The sequence below is a fragment of the Lithobates pipiens genome, unplaced genomic scaffold, assembly GCF_037356315.1.
Source record: "Lithobates pipiens isolate NorthernLeopardFrog02 unplaced genomic scaffold, aLitPip1_a1.2 Scaffold_16, whole genome shotgun sequence".
Lineage (NCBI taxonomy): Eukaryota > Metazoa > Chordata > Amphibia > Anura > Ranidae > Lithobates > Lithobates pipiens.
The window spans coordinates 540681809-540708568 of record NW_027507748.1 but is presented as its reverse complement, the minus strand read 5'-3'; the positions used below and the strand labels follow the sequence as shown (position 1 = coordinate 540708568).

Below are 26760 nucleotides of genomic sequence, written 5' to 3'. Positions count from 1 at the left end.
TATCACAGGAATCTCTTAATTTAAATAACACATTTATTTAGGCTGCTTTCACACTGGTCTGCGGGCGCTAGCGGGGTGGTTTTAACCCCCGCTAGCGGCCGAAAAAGGGTTAAACCCGCCCGCAAAGCGCCGCTGCAGCGGCGCTTTGCCGGCGGTATTGCCGCGGTGTCCCATTGATTTCAATGGGTAGGAGCGGTGAATACACCGCTCCTTCACCGCTCCAAAGATGCGGCTAGCAGGACTTTTTTCACCGTCCTGCCAGCGCATCGCTCCAGTGTGAAAGCCCTCCGGCTTTCACACTGGAGTGAAAGGGGCCGGTTTTTTTCAGGCGCTACACAGGCGCTATTTTTAGCGCTGTAACGCCTGAATACCGCCCCAGTGTGAAAGCATCCTTATGAATGGTCCCTCTCACCTATGTCTTTTATTAACTTTAATTTCAAATTGTAACTCTTATTTTGTCATCTTTTATATTTTAATTTCATTGAGGAGTATCAAATGAAAGTCAGATCAGTTGTGGATATTGGGTTGCCATCATCCCGATTATATATGCAATGTCATCATTCTCCTCTAAGATTTTGAAGGCAACCAACTAGCTTACACTGTACAACCATAGAGTCCTTGATTGACAGCTTGTTCCACATACTGGGAAATCTAACACATTTCCAATCTTTAAGTATTGGATGAGGTGTAACGGAAAACAACAACATTTGTATATTTTAAAAAAATAGTTTGTTGAGAAAAATCAGTTAAGGACAATCCTACAGCATAGCACTTACAATAACATCATGAGATCAGACATCTTTCCATATCACAATAGGGGAGTGATTCATCTCAAAGGGTGAATCTCAGGCTTACAAAGATCACATAAGCCCATCTAAAACGTTGCCATCATTTAACAAAAACAAAACAAAAAAAAAACAGTATATCCATTGATCCAATTAGGATACGTGGATATACCCAAATTCTAAATTCAAGGGTAAAGAAAACGGAAAAAAGTAGATAATATATAGTCAAAGACCACCAAAAAATAGGGGACACTACCCTCCTCGTGCCCTTTTTTTATGTGATTTTAACTTAAACTTCATAAGAAATAATAACTATTACAAAAGAGGGGAAGAAGCTATTCCAAACATTTCTTACACCCCTAATAGTTTTCTGTTGTAAAATAATGATGTTTGCAGCCACGAGATTATCCTCCAAACACACCCATGTTTTGGCTCCACATCTACACAGGATGTAAAAATTGCATCAACTACAGTAATTACAGTTCAATGCTCTTACTCCTCAAAAAAGTGTGTGGCGGTGTAATCCCACTCATCCTAGGGGGAGGGGAAATTTTTCCCTGCTGTCCTAGTCTGAGTGTGGCAAGATGAAGCCTGTCCATGGAATCCTGGCATTTCAGCACAATGCACTTGCGCAGTGAAATTACATCATTCGCGGTGGCGTACGTCCAGTTCTGGTCAACGGCACTTCCGGAAACGCGAACAGTGCCATTTCCAGATCCGAAGCTGACACAGAGAGCCGCATCAACAAACCTATCTGCCCTAAGGAAATGGGAAAATATCTTTCCATTTCAAGATGCCCCCAACTATACAGAAGTAAAAAGCCCCCCCATCCCCACAAAGGAAATGAAGGGCTTTCTATGACTGGCATGCCCAATATAGTTTACCCATAGCATGAGAAAGTCATATGAGAAATGTGAGTTGCCAATTGTCTTTCACTACAATAAATATGTAATTTACTAAATTCAGATAAAACCCTCTTCTTTCCTTTTAAAACAAACAAAAAAAAAATACATATCACATGAGAAACTGACACGATTGTTTGTCTAATACTTTGTAAAGTAACTGTATCATTTAAAAAGGGGGAATAAACCAGCCCATAAATTAATAATATTTCCTTGTACATTACTTGTGTCTCTGATCTATCATATACCAGCCAAATAAACTTTAGCATCTGACACTTCCAGGTAAGAGTCCTATGTGCCCTGCCACACGCTGTGGTTCCATCCACTAGCCACACTGTATTACTGCTCTGTTTCTGCAGAGCTGTAGTGACAAAGTGGCTGGCATGTAGAAGCACAGCTCTCAGTGGGGATTGCCGACATCAACACTTTCAGAATGCCAAAGATTTTTTGGGCTGGTGTAGTTCTAAAAAAGAACAGAGATCAAAGTCAAGGGCATTGAGTAGATAAGTATTATCTCTTTTCTTTTACAGGCTGTTATTTTTTTTATTTTTTTTATTTTTTTTTGCATTTACCTTCATTTTCACATTTGGGTTTTTATAAAGGACCATTGGAGTGCATGTGTAAAATAAACGAACAAAGATATTTATTTTTAAAACCAATATTTGCTTCTACTGCTATATAGGCAACCGGAGAGAAGGAGGAAATGGAGGAGTTGCAAGCTTACAATAGGCGTCTCTTACACAACATTCTCCCAAAAGATGTAGCAGCCCACTTCCTGGCAAGAGAACATAGAAATGATGAACTGTATTATCAATCCTGTGAATGCGTATGTGTCATGTTTGCCTCAATCAGCAATTTCTCAGAGTTCTACGTTGAGCTTGAGGCCAATAACGAAGGAGTAGAGTGCCTGCGCTTACTCAATGAGATCATTGCCGACTTCGATGAGGTGATTTTTATCCTTTATTTTAATGTACAAATAAGCAGTGCTATGGCCTACCATATTGGATGTGAATAAAATAAAGTTATTTTGTAGGCCCTTCAATTACATGAATTAGTCAAAGCACAGCGGAAACAGTGTTTCTTCAGCAGCCCATTGTAACACCGTGCCATCAGTTTATTACTTCACAACACGTTCATTTTAATACTGACCTCTAGGCAGATATAAAAGACACACATTAATACATTATTAAATGTATTTTTTAAATGCAAATGGTATTAGCACATGGGTATCATCATTTTGCATTCCCTGTATAGCAGGGCTTAAGTGTGAGAGGTAGAAACAGCACAGGGAGCCAGTTAGGTTGTGTGCTGTCAAGAAGCAGGTTGCTGGGAAGAGATAGCAGAGGAACAGAGAGATGAGTCTGTCGCTGTGCTGCTTCTCCCTTAACTGCCCTGTCACAAGCTAGAGTGAATGGAATAAGACAGGACCTCTAGTGGCAGAAAAAATACTCTGCACTGAAGCACTGGATTTTGCAGCAAAGGCTAGTTTTGTTATTTTATCTTTTATGGTCTATTCATTTTATCATAATGCCTTGACTGGAGTTCTGCTTTTAGTCTTCTCAGTGCTGGAATTGTACATTCAAAGCTTTAAGGCTAATCTTGGTCTCATCAGACCACAGGACATGGTTCTGGTAGTCCATGTCCTTAGTCTGCTTGTCTTCAGAAAACTGTTTGCGGGCTTTCTTGTGCATCATCTTAAGAAGAGGCTTCCTTCTAAAACGACAGCCAAGGAGACCAATTTGATGAAATGTGCGGCATATGGTCTGAGCACTGACAGGCTGATATATATATATGTATATATAATCTATACAGTGCATCCCGAATGTATTCAGTGCTTCACTTTTTCCACATTTTGTTAGGTTATAGCCTTATTCCAAAATGGATTAAATTCATTATTTTCCTCAAAATTCTACAAACCATACCCCATAATGACAATGTGAAGAAAGTTTGTTTGAGCCCTTTTCAAATTTATTAAAAACAAACAAAAAAAAAACACATACATAAATATTCACAGCCTTTGCCAGGACACTAGGGTTGAGCGGACACCTGGATTTTCAGATTCGGCCGAACTTCGGAAACTAAATTTTGAGGACTAAAATGGCTCTAATATAATGGAAAGGGCTAGAGGGCTGCAAATGGCAACAAAATGTTAAGAGCATGGCAAATGCTCAGCAAACAAATGTGGATAGGGAAATAACTTAAAATAACAAAAAAAAAATAATATATATATATATGCTGGAGGCCTCCTTCTCAGAAGAAGAGGTACAGGAAATGATTAAGAACCTCAGAAACTCAACGGCACGATGCCACACATATGGTGGGAATGCCCCAGAATACGCCCTTTCTGTAAAAAAATTATTAAATTTAATGGATAAGCTAGTGGGAAAATAAAATACTTTGAAATTAAAAAAATTGAAAAATTATAATCTTGACCTAGGAGGACGAGGTCCATATGGAGTAGGAGGTTGAGGTGGCGGTGTAGGTGGAAGCGGCGGTGGTGGAGGACGAGGTAGCCAACACTGGTTCAAAAATACAACAATGGCTGGGTAAGGCCGGTGATGTGTCGAATTCTGTCCCCCCGTCGGATAGTGTGCGCCCTTTATTGCGTTTGCTCAGTATGTAGGACAAGGGCATTTCGAAAATCTCCGAAGACGAACGGCGATGCGCGGTGAGTCCAGGTTCAAGCCACACCATCCGAGGTTCAAGCCGAGCTAAGTGAGGCCGTGCCCGAAGCATGGCAAGCAAAGTGTGGTGAGCGAAGCGAGCCTGTGAGGGGCCCTGTTACTATGTGCTATCGAGGGTGGCACTTCCTCTTCCGCTGCAGTGTTTGGGAGCTAGAGAGCTGAACACTTCCATGGGACATTGTGGAGATGGTTGGTGACCCAGGTGGTAGTGTTGCTGGCAGATCCTCTGTTTGCGGTTTGGCAGATGCCACTGTCACTACAGAGGTGGATGAAGAGGCCAAGACTGCAGCAAAAGAGGAAGCAGGAGGAGCCAGAGACCTTTCTTGGTTTTTGAGGTGTCTACTCCACTGCAGCTCATTCTTTGCACTTAGATGCCTGGTCATGCAGGTTGTGCTCAGGTTGAGAACGTTTATGCCTCACTTCAGGCTCTGATTGCACAGCGTGCAAACCACTCGTGTCTTGTCATCAGCACATTGTCTGAAGCACTGCCACGCTAGGGAACTCCTTGGACCTGGCTTTGGTGTGCTCTGTCCCTTGCTGTGTTGGGCAGTAGCAGGCATACTGTCTAGGGGACGGACGCTCCGCTTTTGCACCCTGCTCCCTCTTCTGCTGTGCTGATGGCTCTGTGCGACCATCGCCTCTTCCTCCAAACTACACTGGTCATCTGCATGACGTTGATTCCATGTGGGTTCCAGGACCTCATCGTCCTCCACATCATCTTCCAACCAGTCTTCACCCCTGCTCTCCTTGTCGGTCTGCACAATTGCGAAAGCAGCAGCAGTTGGCACCTGTGTTTCGTCATCATCCGAGACGTGCTGCGATAGTCCTCCCATGTACTCATCTTCAAACATAAGTGGTTGGGCATCAGTGCACTCAATCTCTTCCACTTCTGGATCAGGGCTAGGTGGATGGCCCTGGGAAACCCTGCTAACAGTCATCAAAAAGCAGAAGAGACTGCTGCATGATTTGGGGCTCAGACTGCTTGGCTGATTTGCAAGGGGGTGATGTGAAAGACTGATGGACATCGGCTGCAGGTGCCAACTCTGATCTTTCATCAGGAGACTGGGTGGGAGACAATGTCAAGGAACCGGAGGCACTGTCAGCAACCCAATCTACTATCACCTGTACTTGTCCTGACCTCAACTTTCATACAGCCGCATTAGGCACGACCAAATACCGCTGCAGGCTCTGTCATCTACTCGCACCTGAGGAAGGTGTTTCACTTGTGCGCGTAGCTGGCACAGATCGACCACGTCCTCTCCCTGCAACAGGAGCTCCGCCAGCAGCACCACGACCGGAGCCGCGTCCCTTCTTTGACATTCTCCTCATATTTTCCAAATTTAGGATCTTGCCCTAAATGGGTGTTTTTGCAATAGCAGAATACATCCAGAGTATGTAAATGTGTATCTTAGAGCTGCAGAAATGGCGAAAAATGCTATTCAAAAAAATATTTTTTGCTCTAAAAAATATTTTTTTGAATAGCACAATAGAAGAAAAATATATAAATTGTGTAACACACACCTCCACATATGCACAAAAAACTGCAAAGTTTTATTTTTTTGCACTAAATGGGTGTTTTTGCAATAGCAGAATACACCCAGAGTATGTACAGGGTGTATGTCATAGTAACATATGCAGTGCTGGTGCACTGAGCTTGCAGATAAAAGTAAGATTTTCTCTGGTACTGGCAGTCATGGCAGTGTAAAAAGACTGTGCACTGCAACCCAACCAGGTAAATCTGTGTAGATTGCTGAGTTATTAGAATAGATTTCTGAATCTGGACTCCTAGATAATTCTCTCTCCCTCAAAGCACCAACAGGAACCTTGCCCTACACTGTCTATCTTTTCTCTCAGTGCAGTGTAAAATCGCTGACTAATTAGAATAGATTTCAGAATCAGGACTCCTATGTTATTCTCTCCCTAACAGCAGACAGGAACCTTTCCCTACACTGCCTAAAGCAGAGTGACGTGCTGTGTGCCTCTAGCTTAAATGGAGGCTGGGTCACATGCTGCACTGGCCAATCACAGCAATGCCATTAGTAGGCATGGCTGTGATGGGTTCTAAGGGCACACCAGTTAAACAAATGTTGATCGGCTGCTGCAGGGCTTTTTAAAATGTGCCATTACGTTGCCAAACACCGGACCTGAACCCGAACATACAGTCAATTGTTCGGGACCAAAAAAGCCAAAAGTTCGGTATGAACCTGAACTTTACATTTCAGGTTCACTCAACACTACAGGACATTCAAAATTAAGCTCAGGTGCATCCTGTTTTTACTGATCATCCTTGAGATGTTTCTACAACTTGATTGGAGTCCATCTGTGGTAAATTCAATTGACAGGCACACACCTGTCTAAGGTTCCATAGTTAAAGTGGTTGTAAACCCTTACAAACCACTTTGACCTACAGGTAAGCCTAGATTAAGGCTTACCTGTAGGTCCAAGAAATATCTCCTAAACCTATACGGTTTAGGAGATATTTGCCTGAAGACAGGCACCGCTGTCTACGGCGCATGCGCCGTAGACAGCGACGCGCAGGCGCACTGAGCGCGCCATTTCCAACAATGGATCTGCCGCGCGTGTCGGCTCCCGTGCGCATGCGCGGGAGTGACGTCATCGCGGCTCCGCCGAATGACAGCGGCGGAGCTGCGAGACGCCACCAGCAAGATGGATGCGGCGGACTACAGGGGACAGCGGCGACTTCGCTGGCTCCTGTGTCAGGTAAGTGACACATAATGGGCTACTATGCGATGCATAGTAGTCCATTATGCTTTGCCTTTGCAGGGAATGAAAGAGGAAGTAAACTCATCAGGGTTTACTTCCTCTTTAACAGTGCATGTCAGAGCACAAACCAAGCCATTAAGTCCAAGGAATTGTCTGTAGACCCCCGAGACAGGATTGTATCGAGGCACAGAAAAATATCTGCAGCATTGGGACCATTGAAAAAAGTGAAGCACCGTGAATACTTTCCGCATGCACTGCGTAGGTACAGTTTATGTAGTTGTCAAAAATAGTTTCTTATATACATCTGCATGTGTGGTTGTGCATGCTTTGTCATTAAAAATATTTGTAATGTTGTCTAATTTTGCAGCCAGTACCTTACTGAAGAATAGTTAATGTGATTATAAAGTCAAAATGTTTTTTTACCTTAAAAGAAGTATGGGATTTTTTTAAAATTTTAGAATCGTACTTGCCTAGGTGAATGCAGCATCAGTCTGATGCTGCATCTTTTTCCTCCAGCTCTAACACTGAGAACTGAGCAAACACCGCCAGTCACTCGGTTCTCAGAGCTCCCTGAGCAGAGAGCTGGTGACGGTCAGTCACAGCTGTCTGCTCTGCCCCTTCAGCGCTCACTGTAGTATTGGTCTATGGTGGGGGTGGGAGGGGCTGGCTCAGCCTCTCAGCAGGTGTCGGGTGCCGATCCAGGTATGTGGGCGGATCCTAACAAAGGCCTGTTATGGGGCCATGGGGAAAAAAGGAGGAGGACCCCAGAAGATGCGGTTAGGGGCTTCCCTGTGAAAAACCATTGCACAGAGTAGGCAAGTATGACATGCTTGTTATTTAAAGCGATTGTAAATGTAATTTTTTTTTAATATAACAAACAGGCTTATACTTACCTGCTCTGTGCCATGGAACAGGAAGTGTGGGGAGTGAAAATCTGCAGAACCGCACAGCGCTGTATCGAATGGGGGCTCAAATAAGTGTGGGGGGGGGTAACTGGGTACCACTACCTAAAGATTTTTTACCTTACTTTAAAAAATGTAACCTACACAATCACTTTAAGGGACATCAGTGTTGTTTTATTCATTTATGTCAGGTCTATGTGAAAGTTTTTAGCCATTTTTCAGACATCCTCCTTATTTCAGATTGAATAGCTAGCTCGGAGGCATATTCAGCCTGTGTTTGTTGATGTGTGACAAACAAATCTCTGACAGACATGATTCCTGCATTTGTAGCTGCCAAAATAACAAAATGCCTACGGTAATTGGTTTTACCCTAAATCGCACACAAACACATGCAAAAAGGGCTCATGTAGCATTCTTCATCAAACAGACACCAGCAACATTTGGATGCTGGTAAAGTAGATGCCAGCATAAAGCAGCGCACAGAGTGATGAACGTAAAAGATCACAATGTGCTGGTAAAGAGTTTTCTTGTTGGCTAAACCTTTCCAGTATTTCAGTCTGTCCTTTATTCTATTCTGTGTGCAAAGTTAAATTAAAACTCCAACTTGTTTTATTTGTATGTTCTTTTGTGTTATTTTTATGTGCCTTCCCTTCTCATTCTGATCATGACTGTTAGTGGAATGAGACACAAGGGATTCAAGGTTCTCTTCCTTGTCCACTCTATCCAAAAAAGGAAAAAATAGTTTTGGCGCGAGCTGGGATTTTAAATTAATCTGGCAGATCCACCAAAGTGTATAAACAAACATTTTCTGAACCTGGCAACTCAAGTTCTGATTTTTCTGTCTGCTTTTAACAGATTATCAGTGAAGAAAGATTCCGACAGTTAGAGAAGATTAAGACTATTGGCAGCACTTATATGGCAGCTTCAGGCTTAAATGATACAACTTATGACAAAGAGGGGAAGACACACATTACAGCCTTAGCAGACTACGCAATGAAGCTGATGGAGCAAATGACATATATAAATGAGCATTCCTTCAATAACTTCCGGATGAAGATTGGTGAGTGTTATGCTCCAATATTATAGAGCTAATCAACATTATGACATCCACAATGCTTTCTTGTCCAGCTCTTAACTATATAACTATATATATATATATATATATATATATATATATATATATATATATATATATATAGTATGTGTGTGTGTATATATGTGTGTGTGTGTGTATATATATATATATAGTTTGCTGAATTTTAAGAAGTCCTTTTTGCACCATTATTTGTGTCTTCTAATTTGCTTTATAGTGACCATATGGTCAGTTCAAAAGATCTAACTACGTAGCTGTTAAAAATGCACCTATAGGTGCCTGTATGTATGTTTATGCTTGTAGAGTACCATTATGCACATCTCTGCTAGTTTCTATAGCAAAAAGCCCAGGCTAGTCTTCCACCACCCCCATGTCTTGTTCTTGTCCCATTACTTCAATGGTCTCACTGACCAGTAGTGTGGCGCAGGAGGTGACAAGCTTGATTTTTTGACAATAGGAACTGTTTGAGACTGGTATAATAGAGCTCCCAGTGAGCCCTACAAGCTATTTAGAATGCATGTGGTTGCAGCTTTTATTAGCCCATGCTAGTTTATGTATTTTATAGTGAAGAGGTTGTTAACTTATGCCATTCTTACTTTAAAGGTTGCTTGCCACCTGTTTTACCACAAAATTTGTCAAACTTTACTGTAAAACTTTATTGTTGTGTTTTGATAAATTATTATTTTTGTTTTCAGTAATTCTCACATTTTGTAGTTGCATGTCTTGCAGGGCTTAACATTGGACCTGTCGTTGCTGGTGTTATTGGAGCACGTAAACCCCAGTACGATATTTGGGGAAACACTGTGAATGTAGCCAGTCGGATGGACAGCACTGGAGTACCAGACCGCATACAGGTGATTTTGCTTTTAGTTGTTCTTAACATTCACCTATATGAGCACAGGCTCAGCCGCTGTTCCCAATTTTACGAGCAGGACCCGGGCCCTGAATGATGACAGTGAGTACGGGGACATGCACTTACACGGATGTCCGATTGGGAGCAGTGGCTCTGTCCTTGCAGCCACTGTGTCCAAATTAACATCAATGGGACTGCCTGCATGGGGATGCATGGAACACCTGTGGATCCCCACACAGTCTTAAATCTTTTTTTCTCTTATATTCACCGACCGACACAGCTCCTCTCTGTAACAAAATGGGTTGTCAGCCCTATCACTGGACATTACTAGGCAAAGTTGTAACCCAACATTTCAGAACTTTTAGTTCCGCCCAGGGGCGGTCCCTAGGCTGCAACCCCCACAGCCTGCCCTAGCAGACTCAGGTTTTTTTTTGCCTAGTGAAGGAGATAGACTTAGGAACCCTGCGGGCCCATAGGTCCGTGTTTTTTTTTATACTGAAGCTTGGCTTTTTGCGCAAGATGAATGATCCTGTGATCTTCTGTCAACAGCCGGCTGGGTGACAGGCTGGTTCACTTATCCTTGTAGTCTGCCCAGCCTGGCCATCGAGCGTCTGCAGGTTGCAGCTACAGCTCGACAGGCCACGACATACCTCAGCTCCAGAAGTGGTCGGTGAGCTTTATGCTCCGGGGCATACATATGACCGGACTACTGATGTCTGCGTCACAGTATGCCGGGCCAGTAGTCTTCCCTGTACTGATCAGGAGTTGACTACCATGGAATGTCCCCCAGCTCTTCAGGACTGATAAGTACAGCTCTCCCTGTCTCAGCAGGGTAGAGCAGCTGGGCATTCCCTGGGAGGTAGATTCGGGGCCCCCCTCTCTTCTCTCCCCTGTCCCTAACTCCCCTCCTTTCCCCCCCTCACTGGGGGGCTGTACATGTACTGAGCGGTGTGTGTGCCCTGGGCTCTCACCTGGGGGTTTAGCTGTACTGGGGTGCCTGGGTACTGCAGCTTAGTCCCGCTGGATGCCTGAGTGGTCTGCCCCTGTGTTGGTGCAGCGCTGTATCTGCTACATGTTTTCTCTAGCCTCTCATATCGCTGATCGGTGGCCATTTTAAGTATGGGCAAGGGTCAGGCATGCTTCTGGCTTCAAGTGGCCATTTTCCTAGTGATTCTCTATTAGAACACTGGTGGCCATTTTCTTGTAGCCGGACCGCAGCTACAAGAAAGCAGCTGCCCCTATGCCCTCAGCTTCCTGATTGGTCATCACAGAGCGCTGGGAAGTTTATCCTGTGATTCTGGACACGTGTGTCAGGTCGTTCACTGATCGTGTGACCGGCCGCACACAGACAGTTTTGCTATCTCTGCATCTGGGAGCGATGGGGATCGACAGGCACTGCTGTAATACAGTGTGGAACTGCTCAGGGTGTTGAGTCCAGCGGGTTAGAGCCCCTCAGTCAGAGGCAGCAGGAAGACTATCACTGTCCTAAGTCTCCTTTGGTTGGCAGACAGGGTAGGGTCAGCATGACTTCAGAAACTGGTGTTTCTTCCCCCGAAATCCAGGAAATTGCAACCGGGTCACCTGCGGACTGCCGGGTCCCTATGGACACCCTTACGGCGGTCCTCAATTCGTTTGTTGCCAAGATAGAGGCGGTACGTGGGAAAAAGGTACTAAAAAGAGGCCCCTCCCCCCCCCTCTGGGGAGAGCTCTGACGCAGACTTGGGTCCTGCTGAGGCCGATGACCCCTGCTCTGTCTTGTCAGATGACGCTGACCAGGACAGTGAGGATGAGTCCCCGTCCGGGTCCATGCACGACAAAGCGCTAGTTGGAGCACTTATCACAGCTGTGCATGATACCCTGAAGATTCAGGAGCCAGCGGATCCCTCTGCTGATGTACTGGTCCCTTTTGGGTCCCGCAACCCAGCACGTTCACCTAAGGTGTTTCCATATCTGACTTATTTTCATAAGTTCATTTACAAGGAATGAGGTCGCCCGCAACGGACTTTTGCGGTCCCCAAATAAGGTAAGAGTACTCTACTCCCACAGGCCAGGAAGGCTATGGAGCCACACCGCAGGCAAGGGCCCTCTGTTTCCGCTCACAAGCGGCTTTTTCGTCTGACTGGTGCTTCAACAAAACGTCCCCAGCCCGACAGGACGTCCATGGAACCGCAAGCCTGCGAACAAAAGTGCTACCGCATGAAGGTTTGCCCCTACCCAGTTCTCTGGTGGGCGGTCACCTTCAGGAGTTTGCAGCCTGGTGGTCCTCCCGATTATCTGACCAATGGGTCTGCGATCTGATTTCCACAGGCTACAAGATAGAGTTCCTATCTTGGCCGACAAACAGATTCTTCCCCTCCAGCATACCCGGTTCGCCGAGAATCCCTGTTGGGGGCTGTAAGGGACTTGCTGAATCGAGGGGTGATTGTACCGGTTCCAGAGCCGGAACGCTTCCAGGGATTCTACTCAAATCTGTTTATGGTTCCCAAGAAGGAAGGGGTACGTCCAATCTTGGACTTGAAAGCCCTCAATCACTTTGTAAAAGTGCAGAGATTCAGGATGGAATCAGTTCGCTCAGTAGTCGCTGCACTAAATCAAGGGGACTCCCTGGCATCCTTGGACATCCAGGATGCGTACCTGCACATACCCATATGCCTTCGGCATCAAAAGTTTCTGTGTTTTTCAGTCGGGGCAGCCCATTGCCAATTTGTGGCTCTTCCTTTTGATCTGGCATCAGCCCCCCGAGTCTTTACCAAGGTATTGGCTCCAGTATTGGCGTTGCTGAGACAACGTGGGATCTCGATCGTGGGCTACCTGGACGATCTCCTCCTGAGAGCATCTTCCACCTCAGAATTAGAGGCGGAAGTGGCGATCACCATACAGACCCTAAAAGAATTTGGGTGGCTGTTGAACCTAAAGAAGTCGGTGATTGTGCTGACCCTCTGGGGTACCTAGGTTTGCTGTTGGACTCCAGGGAAGCGAGAGTTTTTCTCCCTTCAGACAAATTGCAGACTCTCAGGTCCGCGGTAAAACTGCTGATGAACCGCAAGTGGTCGTCGCTCCGGTTTTGCATGCGAGTACTGAGGTTCATGGTAGCCTCCTTCGAGACAGTACCTTACGCCCAGTTCCACACCAGAGTACTGCAGAAGGAGATCTTGTTAAAATGGGACAAGTCTCAGTTGTCCATGGATCGACAGATCCAGGTGAGCCAACCAGTCAGGGACTCTCTAATCTGGTGGTTGAGGTACCCGGAGATTCAGTCCGGAAAATCGTTCCTTCCTCTGAAGTGGACGTTGGTCACTACAGACGCCAGTCTATTCGGCTGGGGTGGAGTAATGGGGGTTCAGTCGACTCAGGGCCTCTGGTCGACGGTAGAATCCGAGTTGCCGATCAATCTGCTCGAATTGAGAGCGATCAGGCTGTGTCTCCGCACGTGGTCGGTGAGTCTTCAAGGGCGTCCAATCAGGATTCAGTCGGACAACGCCATGGCGGTGGCATACATAAATCACCAAGGGGGAACAAGAAGCGTAGCCTCTTGGGAGGTCGCTCACATACTTCGGTGGGCAGAGCAACACGTTCCGGCCCTGTCAGCCATTTACATCCCAGGGGTGGAAAACTGGCAGGCGGTCTATCTGAGTTGGCAGATGCTGGACCCAGGAGAATGGGCATTGCATCCGGAGACATTCCAGCTGCTGTGCCTGAAGTGGGGAACACCAGATGTGGATCTATTTGCCTCCCGTCTCAATCGGAAGGTGCCAAGATTTGTGTCCAGGATAAGAGATCCGTGGGCAGACGCGTCAGACACGCTGGTGGCCCCGTGGGATCAGTATCGGCTGATCTACGCCTTTCCTCCACTGAAACTGTTGCCATGTCTGCTTCGCAGATTGGAAGCAGAGGGGATCCCAATGATACTGGTTGCCCTAGATTGGCCTCAGCATCCCTGGTACGCAGATCTGGTGCGTCTGGTGGCAGACGCTCTCTGGCGACTGCCGTTGCGAGAGGACCTTCTGTCTCAAGGGCCGATTTCTCATCCTGCTTTACCATCACTGGCTTTAGCGGCATGGCTGTTGAGAGGCAGGTGTTGAGGAACCGGGGTCTGTCGGACTCGGTGATTCCAACCATGTTGAGGACACGGAAATCTTCTTGTAGGAAGATATACCATCGTACCTGGAAGGCTTACATCTCCATGTGTGAGGAGGATGGTTGGCATCCGCGTTCCTTTTCCATAGCAAAGATCCTGCTGTTTCTCCAGCGAGGAGTAGACCAGAGATTGGCATTGAGCACCATCAAGGGGCAGATCTTAGCCCTGGCTGTCTTTTTTTCAACGACTCCTGGCATTGCACTCCTTAGTGGGTACCTTCGTTCAGGGGGTACAACATGTAGTCCCTCCGGTGCGCCCACCGTTACCCCTATGGAATTTGAACCTGGTGTTGTCGGCACTTCAAAAACTGCCATTTGAAAATATCAGGGAGATTCCCCTGTTGACTCTTTCCCAGAAAGTGGTCTTTCTAGTGGCCATTACCTCGGCCAGGAGGGTTTCGGAATTGGCGGCCTTGTCTTACAAGTCGCCCTATCTGGTCATCCACAGGGATAAGGTGGTGTTGCGTCCACAACCATCTTTTCTACCAAAGGTGGTCTCGGCTTTTCATATCAATGAGGACATTGTATTACCATCGTTGTGTCCTAAGCCGAAGCACCCTAAAGAAGTAGCCCTTCACGCTCTCGACGTGGTTATGGCTCTGAAGGTGTATTTGTCTTCCACGGATTTCTTTCAGAAGACAGACTCACTGTTTGTTTCGGTGGCTGGCCCAAAGAAGGGTATGGCGGTCTCGTCGGCCACCATTTCCAGGTGGCTCAGACAGATTGTAGTACAAGCCTACGCCTTGAAGGGCCAGGTGCCCCCCTTTCCGGTCATGGCCCACTCTACAAGGGCAATCAGAACGTCTTGGGCCTTTCCGACACCAAGCGTTGGTTGCTCAGGTGTGTAAGGCGGCGACCTGGTCGTTTGTCCATACGTTTACCAAGTTCTACAAGGTATAGACGTCAGTGCATCGGCTGATGCCTGTTTTGGCTGCAATTGGATATGCAAGCTTCGTTTTTCCTGTTTTTTCGATAAAAACGCAGTACTGTTGTGTTTATGCACTGTTGCATTACTTCCGCAATGTTGCGGTCTTGGGGATGACTCCTGTTGAGGATACCTGGTTATATGGTGGTGTTTTTCCAGACACTGCTGTTTTTTTGTGGTTTTAGTTTCACTAGTTCCCACTTGCCATGGTGCATGAAGTTTTTATGTTGTTTTTCCCACCTCTCGTTTGGCACTGCTTGGGGACATCCCATTTTGTTACAGAGAGGAGCTGTGTCGGTCGGTGAATATAAGAGAAAATAGGATTTTTTGTACTCACCGTAAGGTCCTTTTCTCTGTAATTCACCGACCGACACAGCACCCGCCCCTCCTTTTTCTCTTTACGTTATACTGCTTGTTGATGTACTGAGTCTGCTAGGGCAGGCTGTGGGGGTTGTAGCCTAGGGACCACCCCCTGGGCGGAACTAAAAGTTCTGAAGTGTTGTGTTACAACTTTGCCTAGTATTCTCCAGTGATAGGGCTGACAACCCATTTTGTTAGAGAGGAGCTGTGTCGGTCGGTGAATTACAGAGAAAAGGATTTTACGATGAGTACAAAAAATCCTATTATTCTGTTGAGAAGGTAGAGAGGAAATTTCCACAGGTTGACTTTATATGCCCAACAGTATGTAACTTAACATGATTTTTATAGCAAAGTCTTGTTCTACATTATAAATGATATTTACACTTTGGTTTGTGTATCTGTGCTTAAATACATATATTTATTAATGTTTTTTTTCTCTTGTAGGTTACGACAGATCTGTACCAGGTCTTGGCAGCCAAAGGTTATCGGTTGGAGTGTCGAGGGGTTGTTAAAGTCAAAGGGAAAGGTGAAATGACCACCTATTTCCTCAATGATGGGCCAGCCAGCAGTTAGCAGGAACCTGTGCTTTCAGGGGAGGGGGAGACCTAGAAGCCTCATCCTGACCCCAAACAGAGTACCCAGAACAATAAGGAAGCTACCTACATGGTCTGCAGTAACGCAGGTGCAAGGGGGCTCAGTGGTGCCAAAGCCTCGCACCTGAGATGCTTGGAAGGGGCGTGTTTGTATGGTGCTGTGCTCAGTGTCTGTGCTGCCCTGCCCAGGAGACTGACTCACCGTTACAATGAAAGCCAACTGCAGCAGCTTTCACCTTGGCACTTAAAATACTCACAGGCGGTACTTACAAATTATTTATTGTGAACCAGACAACATGCTATTTTCTTTCTTCTTTCTCTTCTTTATTTTTTTATTGTATGGGTTTAAAAGAAAGCAAGAGAATCATTTTAAAACAGACTTTTTGAAGACTAAAAAAAAAAGCTTCTCATAAAAACTGACCAAAGAGCCAGACGTATGGGCCACAGCAGGGAGTGAGGGCATTGCCTTGTATGTTTATATGCGCTGTATGTTTTCTCTACCGTGATTGAGTTACATGTCTCCAGCAGCAGATGGAAAAGGTCTCTCGATCCCCCGGTACCACCTGTAGGGATTCAAAAAGGGCAACAAAATCTCTGCAGCTCAGTTATTTGCTTCAGTTCCATGTCATCACCACCATGCGTACGGTTCTGAACTTTTTTAGTTCCAGCCAATGGAGACGAGCAAACCGGAGCTGGTGATATTCCTATGTGAAACTGTCAGTTTTATTATAGTGCATTTATGCTTTGACTTTCCCCTTGCATCCTAGAGGAGTTGCTTGGGAACCACATCATAATAACATGTGTCAGCATCCTCTGCCTATTATGATCCCTTTGCTGAATTGCCTTTGATTCTTTAGATTGACTTTAGCAAAGGCATGACGGAGAACGATGTGTTTACCTGTGCAACTCACCACACACTTGTGCTCTTTTTTTTTTTTCCCCCCTTCACTGTGAAGTTGTTTTCTATGTCTTTGCCAAATTTCACAACCAGCCTGCGGATTTAGAGAGTCTTGAGACTGAAGAAACGGGATTTAAACATCTGTTGAGGGCAGCAAAGGTACTAGCTGGCCTATGGATTCCTCAAGCTGCAAGTATAGCCAGCGCCTTAATAATTACATAGTAGACATTCACTGTACATGTTTTGTAACCATCAGAGGATTAGTAAATTGCTGCTTGTCACAGAGGAGATACCGGCTTGACTTGAGATGAACTTTCACACAGAAGAAAATAGGGGGAGTTTAGCCTCATTGACAGAACTTATCTGCAAAAACCATTGCCAGACAATGTTTCATATTATGACTGAAAATGTAACAAGAAAACATGGAATATCCAGTGATGATGACAGCCTTGGAAAGGAAAGAGTCAGTCCTTACAATTTTAGAGGAATTGCCTACTAACCTCAGTTACCTTCTCACACTTTTATGATACCTACATAAGGGATGATGGCTTTTGTGCAGACTTTCTGCTAATTTATTCTCAGGCATAGATGGTCTTGATCTTCTGATAAAGGGCAAAATCCAAACACCTTTAAGAAGTATATTAACTTGGGATAGCGTGGGGGCGTGCAATGCCATAACTGGTGCCAAAGAGGAAAAAGGCTACAAGTATACATTTGGGCTGCTTGTATTGGCGCTGTACCAGATTCTCTTGATATATTGTAAAAAAAAAAAAAAAAAAAGAAAAACACTAAAAGTATTTTACACCTTTTTTGTGGGAAGATGTAGCAGAAGGTTAAATCACCATGAAATAGAATTGTTGTTTATTTTTCTATTAATAGAAACATAATGTTAAGTAACTTTATTTCCAGTGTACACGCTATTGACAGAAACAACAGCCTCAATTAATTGCTAAATAGATGAACACAACATATGGCTCTAACATTGTTCTTATAGTAAAGAGGATTGAAGAAAAAAACAAGACATTGCTTTAAGGAGACAGTTTCCAAATGAATTTCTAGTGTAGACTCTGAAATGCAGGTTTTAACATTTGGTTGCTATGTGCAAAACCTCCATGCCCCCCTCCCCATATTCTGTAGAATATCCATGTAGGCACGTTATAGGACTACAGGCTGTGTTGTGTAGGCAGAGTAAGCGTCACACCTTGCCTAAGCCTATTGTTTAGCTCTGTCTGTTTTTTTTAAGCTGGATATGTGTGTTTGAATTTTTACCTAACCTGGTATTAGTTGAGTCCCATTTAGTCCAACCTCTGCAGTCAGTGGAATTGTGGGAAAAAGGGTGAAGTGCCTTGAACAACTCTATAGAAAATTTCCATGGTAGTTTAAAACTGGTTTCCCTGCCATTACTATGTGTTCAATGTCTCCAATTTGGCTACACATTCTCCATTAATATGTCCTTTCCTGTTACTCTGTTGACTGTGCTTATATTATTCATACTAAGCTTGTTGCTTACCCAGGCAGAGCTTTTAGGCCAACAAAAAAAGGCAGATAAGGATTTTACACTACAAAATATAGCAATGGTCATGGTGGTGTACCATTTACTTTTTGTTTGTGAATTTTGCAGTCGTCTGAATCCACTGTGTAGAGAAGAACTATTTTAGCTTTGGTCTTAATGGTCTTTACCATCTCTATATTTTCCACTTTAAGATGGGTAGAATTGTTGAGGTACACAGTGGTGTTCCAATTAAAATGATAAAAACACTTCCCTTTATAGGAGTTTATATTGGGCCTTATATTATACACCATATATTACAGACCTGAGGAGTTGATCCCACATCGAGTATATATGTTTTTTAATACATGTATTTATTAGGCCTATAAATGTTTCCTCATAACACACTAAAGTGTGTGATGTTAAATATTCCTGTGTGCTGCTCACTTTACCAGCTCTGGCTGAATTACTGTTGTGCTATTCACTTGCCTTACATTATAACCTCCTGTTTGAAAGAGCAGGAAGTCAAGAGTGCATTTTTAAATGTTTTCCCTTTATGGAATTTTATTTGTCACCTTAATTATATCTTTCATTTATGTACATTTTAATTTGGTTAGAGTTTATCTTTTAGTAAAAGAGGTCATGTAATGTCAGGACTGGAGTACTCAGACTATAATAAGAGATACAGGCATTGTCGACTGATGAGTGCGTGGAATCTTTGTTTATTTCATCACCACACGACAGAAAGCAAATGTTCCACTTACAACTTTTATCTGTAAACCACTTATTTCAATACAATTTTATTGCTCCAGAGTCAATGGGTGCTCTATTTTAAGTACTTTGTGTGTGTAGACTACATATGTGTCTGTAGACCACACATATGAGGGGAGTTATCTTACTCGGTTGATCTGGCCATTACCACCAGTTAGTCTGCTTTTTTTCTGCTAGTGCCATATGAGAAATGGAGTGGTAGAACCCAACCGGCAGTGAAGACTTTCTGAGATTTTCATAAAAGATGTTCTGTGTAGTTTGTGCAGTTGGAAGAGTTAGGCTGATTGGTTACTGCTGTTTATTCTAGATTTTCTACAATCAAGTTACTACTTTTAGATTGAATGTTTTTATTGTAGATGGAAATGAAACACCTGCCTAACTTCTTTAGGTTTTATGCATGGTGCATCGTTTTTATCTCTGTAGTCATATTAGTATTCTGTGTGCTGCCTTTAGAGCAAGATCATGGGAGAACTTTTTATGACAAGGATATTTATTTTTTTAAATTGAAAGCCACAGCCTGAAAATTCCTGACCAGACTGATTATCAGTGTATCGTCTTACTGCAATCATGTGGAAAACGTTCTAAAACCTGTCAGATATTTGCTGTTTTTTTTTTTGAGAATACCCTCTTGTCTGAGGAAAAAAAAACAGGTATACAATGTTCTCATCCAGTTATAGCCTTAACCCCTGGACTTTCTCATGCATCTATATTAATGATTTTCATATGCAATATGTGCCATATTTTATTCAGAGAAAAGGGTATTCTTACATCTTAAAGCACCCTTCCCAGAAAGAGAGGGAGATCCGTTTATGGGGGAAAAACAAAGTGAATAATTCTGTTTCATTCTTTTTTTAATGTTTTGGTACATTGTATATTAGCTGTAGTGTTTTAATGAGAAAATGTTGGTTATAATACCTAATTGTTTCTTTGCACTGGTTAATACTGACTCAGCAGTATGTTACATTTGTGCATCTTACTGAATTTATTTTCCTTTTCCTTCTCTAAAAGTGGATTCCAGCATACAAAAGAGGTTCTAATCATTTTCTAGTGTTTTAAAGTTATAGATAAATATATATTTATAAAATATAATTTAAATATATATAGTCTGTATATTTAAATTATATCAGGTGAGGTTATATTTGAATGTATGTGTGTATGTGTGTGTGTATATGTGTATGTGTATATATATATATATAGTATGTGTGTGGCTTTGTACAAAGAAAAATCTTTCCAGGTACTATGATCATTGATCACATAGTTCAAGAAGTAAGATCACGTAGAGGAATAACGAGACACATAAGCTTCTTGGTAAATTGTATTTAGATGGCTCGATACCAAAGCAACAAAAGTATTCCAAGAAGTTTCACTATCTCCTAGCAATGGGATAAATATAAAATCAGTTCCTATAGATGGAAAAATAAGTTGTCTCTATACAGTGTGCTAATTTTAGCTTAAACAGCATGTGTGCACTACATGCAATTTTGGTGTACAAATCAACCATTTTTCAACCATTTTTAAGGTCAGTCTAGAAAGCTGTGTGTGTGTGTGTGTGTGTGTGTATATATGTATGTGTATATATATATATATATATATATATATATATATATATATATATATATATATATATATATATTATACATTATACACACACAGTTGTGCTCATAAGTTTACATACCCTGGCAGAATTTATGATTTATTGGCCATTTTTCTGAGAATATGAAGGATAAACACTCATGGTTAGTGTTGGGCTGAAGCCATTTATTATCAATCAACTGTGTTTACTCTTTTTAAATCATAATGATAACAGAAACTAGCCAAATGACCCTGATCAAAAGTTTACATACCCCAGTTCTTAGTACCGTTTATTGCCCCCTTTAACATTAATGACAGCTGCTCATTCCTCTTGGCAAAAGGCATCCAGTTCCTGTAAATTCTTGGGCTGTCTTGCATGAACTGCACGTTTGAGATCTCCCCAGAGTGGCTAGATGATATTAAGGTCATTAAGGAGACTGAGATGGCCACTCCAGAACCTTCACTTTATTCTGCTGTAGCCAATGACAGGTTGACTTGGCCTTGTGTTTTGGATCATTGTCATGTTGGAATGTCCAAGTTCGTCCCATGCACAGCTTCCTGGCTGATGAATGGAAATGTTCATCCAGTATTTTTTGATAACATACTGCATTCATCTTGCCATCAATTTTGACCAAATTTCCTGTGCCTTTGTAGCTTACACATCCCCAAAACATCAGTGATCCACCTCTGTGTTTCACAGTAGGAATGCTGTACCATTCATTATAGGCCTTGTTGACTCCTCTTCAAATGTAGAGTTTATGGTTGTGGCAAAAAAGCTTAATTTTGGTCTCATCACTCCAAATGACTTTGTGCCAGAAGCTTTGAGGCTTGTTTCTGTGCTGTTTGGCGTATTGTATGCGGGATACTTTGTGGCATTTGCATAGTAATGCCCGACCATGTAGTCCATCTTTCTTCAAGTGCTTCCTTATTGTGCATCTTGAAAGAGCCACACCACATGTTTTCAGAGAGTTTTGTATTTCACTTAAAGTTATTTGTGGGTTTTTCTTTGCATCCCAAACAATTTTCCTGTCAGTTGTGGCTATTGTGGCTATTTTAGTTGGTCTTCCTGACTTATGAGCACAACTGTATATATACACAATTGTGCTCATAAGTTTATATACCCTGGCAGAATTTATGATTTCTTGGCCATTTTTCAGAGAATATGAATGATAAAACAAAAACTTTTCTTTCACTCATGGTTAGTGTTTGGTTGAAGCCATTTATTATTCAACTGTGTTTTTAAATCCATAATCACAACAGAAACTACCCAAATTACCCTGTTTAAAGGTTTACATACCGTGGTGATTTTGGCCTGATACATGCACAAAAGTTAACACAAAGGGTTTTGAATGGCTATTAAAGGTAACCATCCTCATCTGTGATCTGTTTGCTTGTAATTAGTGTGTGTGTGTGTGTGTGTGTATAAAAGATCAATGAGTTTCTGGACTCCTGACAGAGCCTTGCATCTTTCATCCAGTTCTGCACTGAGGTTTCTGGATTCTGAGTCATGTGGAAACCAAAAGAATTGTCAAAGATCTGCTGTAAAAGGTACTTGAACTGTATAAAACATGAATGGGATATAAAAAGATATCCAAGAAATTGAGAATGCCAATCGGCAGTGTTCAAACTCTAATCAAGAAGTGGAAAATGAGGGGTTCTGTTGAAACCAAACCATGGTCAGGCTAAAATTTCAGCCACAACTTCCGGGAAAATTGTTCAGGATGCAAAGAAAAACCCACAAATAACTTCAGGTGAAATACAGGACTTTCTGAAAACATGTGGTGTGGCTGTTTCAAGACGTGCAATAAGGAGATGGCCTGCATGGTCGAGTCTCCAGAAGAAAGCCATTACTACGCAAATGCTTCAAAGTATCCTGCTTACAATACGCCAAACAGCACAGAAGCGAGCCTCAAACCCTCTGGCACAAAGTCATTTGGATTGATGAGACCATCATTGAGCTTTTTGGCCACAACCATAAATACTTCATTTGGAGAGGAGTCAACAAGGATTGTTATGAAAGGTACACCATTCCTACTGTGAAACACGGAGGTGGATTGCTGATGTTTTGGGGATGTGTGAGCTGGAAAGGCATAGGAAATTTGGTCAAAATTGATGGCAAGATGAATGCAGGATGTTATTAAATACTGGAGGAACATTTGCATTCATCAGCCAGGAAGCACATGGGATGTACTTGGACATTCCAACATGAAACTGATCCAAAATACAAGGCTAAGTCCACCTGTCATTGACTACAGCAAAATAAAGTGAAGATTTTGGAGTGGCCATCTCTGTCTCCTGACCTCGATATCATTGAGCCACTCTGGGGAGATCTCAAACGTGCAGTTCATACAAGACAGCCCAAGAATTTACAGGAACTGGAGGCTTTTTGCCAAGAGGAATGGGCAGCTTTACCATCTGAGAAGATAAAGAGCCTCATCCACAAATACCACAAAAGACTTCAAGCTATCATTGACGTTAAAAGGGGGCAATACATGGTATTAAGAACTGGGGTATGTAAACTTTTGATCAGGGTCATTTGGGTAGTTTCTGTTGTGATTATGATTTTAAAAGCATAAACACAGTTGATTGAAAAATAAAAGGCTTCAGCCAAACATTAACCATGAGTGAAAGAAAAGTTTTTTTGTGTTTATCATTCATATTCTCTGAAAAATCTAATTCTGGCCGGGTATGTAAACTTATGAGCACAACCGTGTGTGTGTGTGTGTATGTATTTTTATATATATATATATATATATATATATATATATATATATAATACATACACCTATACATTTTCACATGTGTATTTTATGGGTGTATAGCATTCATGTTGAGTGGGTTTTCTAAGGATGGAAGAAAGTTTTAAAAGTTTGTTTTTATTGGCTCCTGTTATAAGAAGTTACAAATAGCCAGCCATCACATATATCTAGCACTATAATAAAGATTTTATACAGGTAAAATGTTTTATGCTCATAGATTGATGTGCACAATTAGCTTATAGCAGTAAGATTGCAGATTTAGGGTACATTCACACATGTGAATGCCACCCCACCAGCGATTACATGCAAGAACCCCAACAGGGGCTCCCACAATTAGCTGCGAGAGGCAGACCTTTTGAAAGCAATGGGAATCTGCTGGTTCTTACAACTAATTGTGCCCACTTGCATGTGATTGCTCATCACTCACATGAGATTGCAGAATGAGTGTTTATGTGCGTGTGGGCATGATTAGCTGTGAAAGCTTGCAGCCTCCTATTGTCTTCAACAGGGCTGTCTCTTGCTGCTAATCGCATGATCCCCCGCTGGGGTTCTTGCATGTAATCGTATGCTGAGTGCATTCGCAAGTGTGAATGCACCCTTAAGCTCCAGCTAGTAGCATATGGGCATGCTTGTAAATAAATATAGCATAGTATGTGAAGATTAGTAGTAGTTACCTGAATTTCTACATATATTGCTCCTAAAATGTGATCTGACTTTTTACAATTTTAAATCTCTCATCTCAGCAAAACTACTTCAGCCCACTGATATTTCTGGGGTTCATTGCGTGGGGTTCAGATTTTGTCACAGCATCTCAGTTTGGTTATTCTGTATTCTCTTCACTCCTCCCGGTATATATATATCTTTTCTTCTGTCTAAGCGATTTTGGTGTGGATTTACTCTTGTCTATTTAGGTCATTGTATTATAATAATCAGTAAAATTTCCACTAAAGCTCAAGCAGGGCAAATAAATGGTCCCCAGTTCTCAGCAGCATATACTCACTTTTTTTAGTTTTCACACTGCTCTGTTTAGCTACAAGTGCAAATACCCCGCTGTTACTAATGGGTGGGCAGGTAATCTCTGGAACAATGCTTGCTACCCATTGGCTCAGCACTGTCATGTAGGAGACCACGGCCCTATGTGAGCACTAGTAAGTCAGTTTCTTTTTCCAGTCTTGGCATCTAAACAGAGTGCAACATGTAAAATTGAGAATATGCTGGTGGTGGCACGCTAAGTGAACTTGTTGTACATTAGCAAAGGAAAGATTCACTTTTCAGCTCCGGGTGATGGATTGCCATGCTGATACTCTTGTAAAATTTATTTGTATAATTTTGAGCCATTTCAAGCTGTCTTCAACCTGAGGCACCTTTTTTATTTTTTATTCGTTTTTTTGTTTTTTTTTTCATTGGACATGATGGGGAAACTTCTCCATAGTCTTGAAGCTTTGGGCCACATTCATTTGCAAGGTGCATCTTCCTTTGGAAAGTGAGTATTGTTTGCCTTTTAGTAACTCAACCCCAATATGTCTTAAGCCTGCCATACACGGCTGAAATGTCAGCTGATTCATACTAAATTGGCACCACCCAGCTCAACAAACTTATCAAAAGAACCAGGCGGAAAATTGCTGGCTGAACAGTAACTGCATTCAATCAGATGCAGTCCGTGTTTTGGCATTCAGACACCCTAACATGCCTGATTACAATACCTAATGGGAGATTCTTTCAAGCTGTTTAGCATGGATGGAAAAATCTATGCATCTATTGGTAGCCTTAGGCCGCGTACACACGGGCGGACTGTCTGACGGACTTGGTCCGCTGAAACGTGTTTCAGCGGACAGTCCGCTCGTGTGTGGGCTTCAGCTGACTTTTTCAGCGGACAGTCTGGCGGACTAAGTCTTTCGGAATTTCCGTAATATTGTCCGTCCAACTTTGGTTTCAGCGGACAGTCCGCTCGTGAGTAGGCTAGTTCGACGGACTAAGTATGGCGCATGCTCAGAAAGGATTTACACGGTGAAAGGTTGCATTGCAGTGTATTGGACGTCGTATTTCTAGTCCCGTCGTACGCGCTGTACACGTCATCGCGCAAGCTTTCGGCGGACTGTCTGTTCATCGTGTGTGGTCAAGTCCGTTCATTCGAAAGTAGGACGGACTGTCTGTCGGATTGTCTGACGGACTTAGTTGGACGGACAATCCTCTCGTGTGTACGCGGCCTTACCCATTCACACACTCGATGTAAATGGGGGAATACTTTCCACTGTGTTATTGTATTCTGACAGCAGAGAGACTACTCCGCCATTAGAATACATGATTAATGCTGCTGGCTATAGCCATTTTTTCAATCTGAAAAAATATGACTGGGTGGTTGTATAGAAGTCAATCGGTAGACTGACTTCTGTACAACCGGCAGCATGCCCATACATGGATTGGAATTCGACCGGTCCCTGTTGAACTGGTCAAACTTTGATCCATGTATGGCTGGCTTTACTTCCAAGGTTCTCTGAAATAGGATATGGTGCTTGCTTTATGGGGTTTGCTTTACAAGAACACCTCCAAAGTCATATTGACTAGAACACATAGGTTCTAGTACTTCTTTCCATGTTATTACCTTGTTACCATGTTATTACCAGTTGGTCACATTCTTTACATTTGGGACACTAATTGTTTAAAAAAAGATGATAGTGTGAAATGTTAGACATTTATTAAAAAAAAAAAAAGTTAAGGTTAGATTTGTCAATGTTGTTTGATAACTAAACATACATTTGCTCATTCTTTGCAGAGGCAATTTTCAGCACAGGATGCCATTAATTAGGTCTATTAACTAGTATTATAGTGATAGGCTTGTAGATTCGTTTTTTTCCTTTTTGTGATATTAAATGCCTTTGTTATTCCCTGGTATTTCCTAATACATACCTTTTCTTTGTGGAATTTGCACAGGACGCAAAGTGCAGTAACTTGCAGAAGCCAAACAGAAATTCACTTTATTATATACAGCCTTCACTATACAAAGATTGTGATATAATTGGTTTTTTATTTTGTGAAATCAATATTATATGAAATCTTAATATAAGAAATATTTATATAAGCATAAACCCCGCTTTCCAACTTAATTTAAAATTACCTTATATGATTGCAGTGCACCGAAATATAGGTAATGAAGAATTCTTCTTATCTTTAAAATTATGTAAAGAGAAATGTTTATATCTTGCTAGGGAAGAGTTATACCCTTTTGTCAAGTTTTTTTATTGGCATTGGTTTCCTTACTGGGAAGTGTCGCCCTCTCTATCTGTCCTGATGACAAGTGATGGGAAATCTAATA

General features: G+C 42.7%; 1 protein-coding gene across 2 annotated transcripts in view; it reads left to right on the top strand.

The window, feature by feature from the left end:
* Positions 1-19158, top strand: part of ADCY6 (adenylate cyclase 6) — a 357827-nt gene extending 338669 nt beyond the window's left edge. For both annotated transcript variants that reach the window (XM_077483314.1, XM_077483312.1), the window contains exons 20-23: positions 2370-2633; positions 8853-9057; positions 9820-9944; positions 15810-19158. In XM_077483314.1, coding sequence (XP_077339440.1) covers positions 2370-2633; positions 8853-9057; positions 9820-9944; positions 15810-15938 — 723 coding nt within the window. In that variant the 3' untranslated portion in view covers positions 15939-19158. The remainder of the gene's footprint in view (positions 1-2369; positions 2634-8852; positions 9058-9819; positions 9945-15809) is intronic.
* The last annotated feature ends 7602 nt before the right edge of the window (positions 19159-26760 follow it).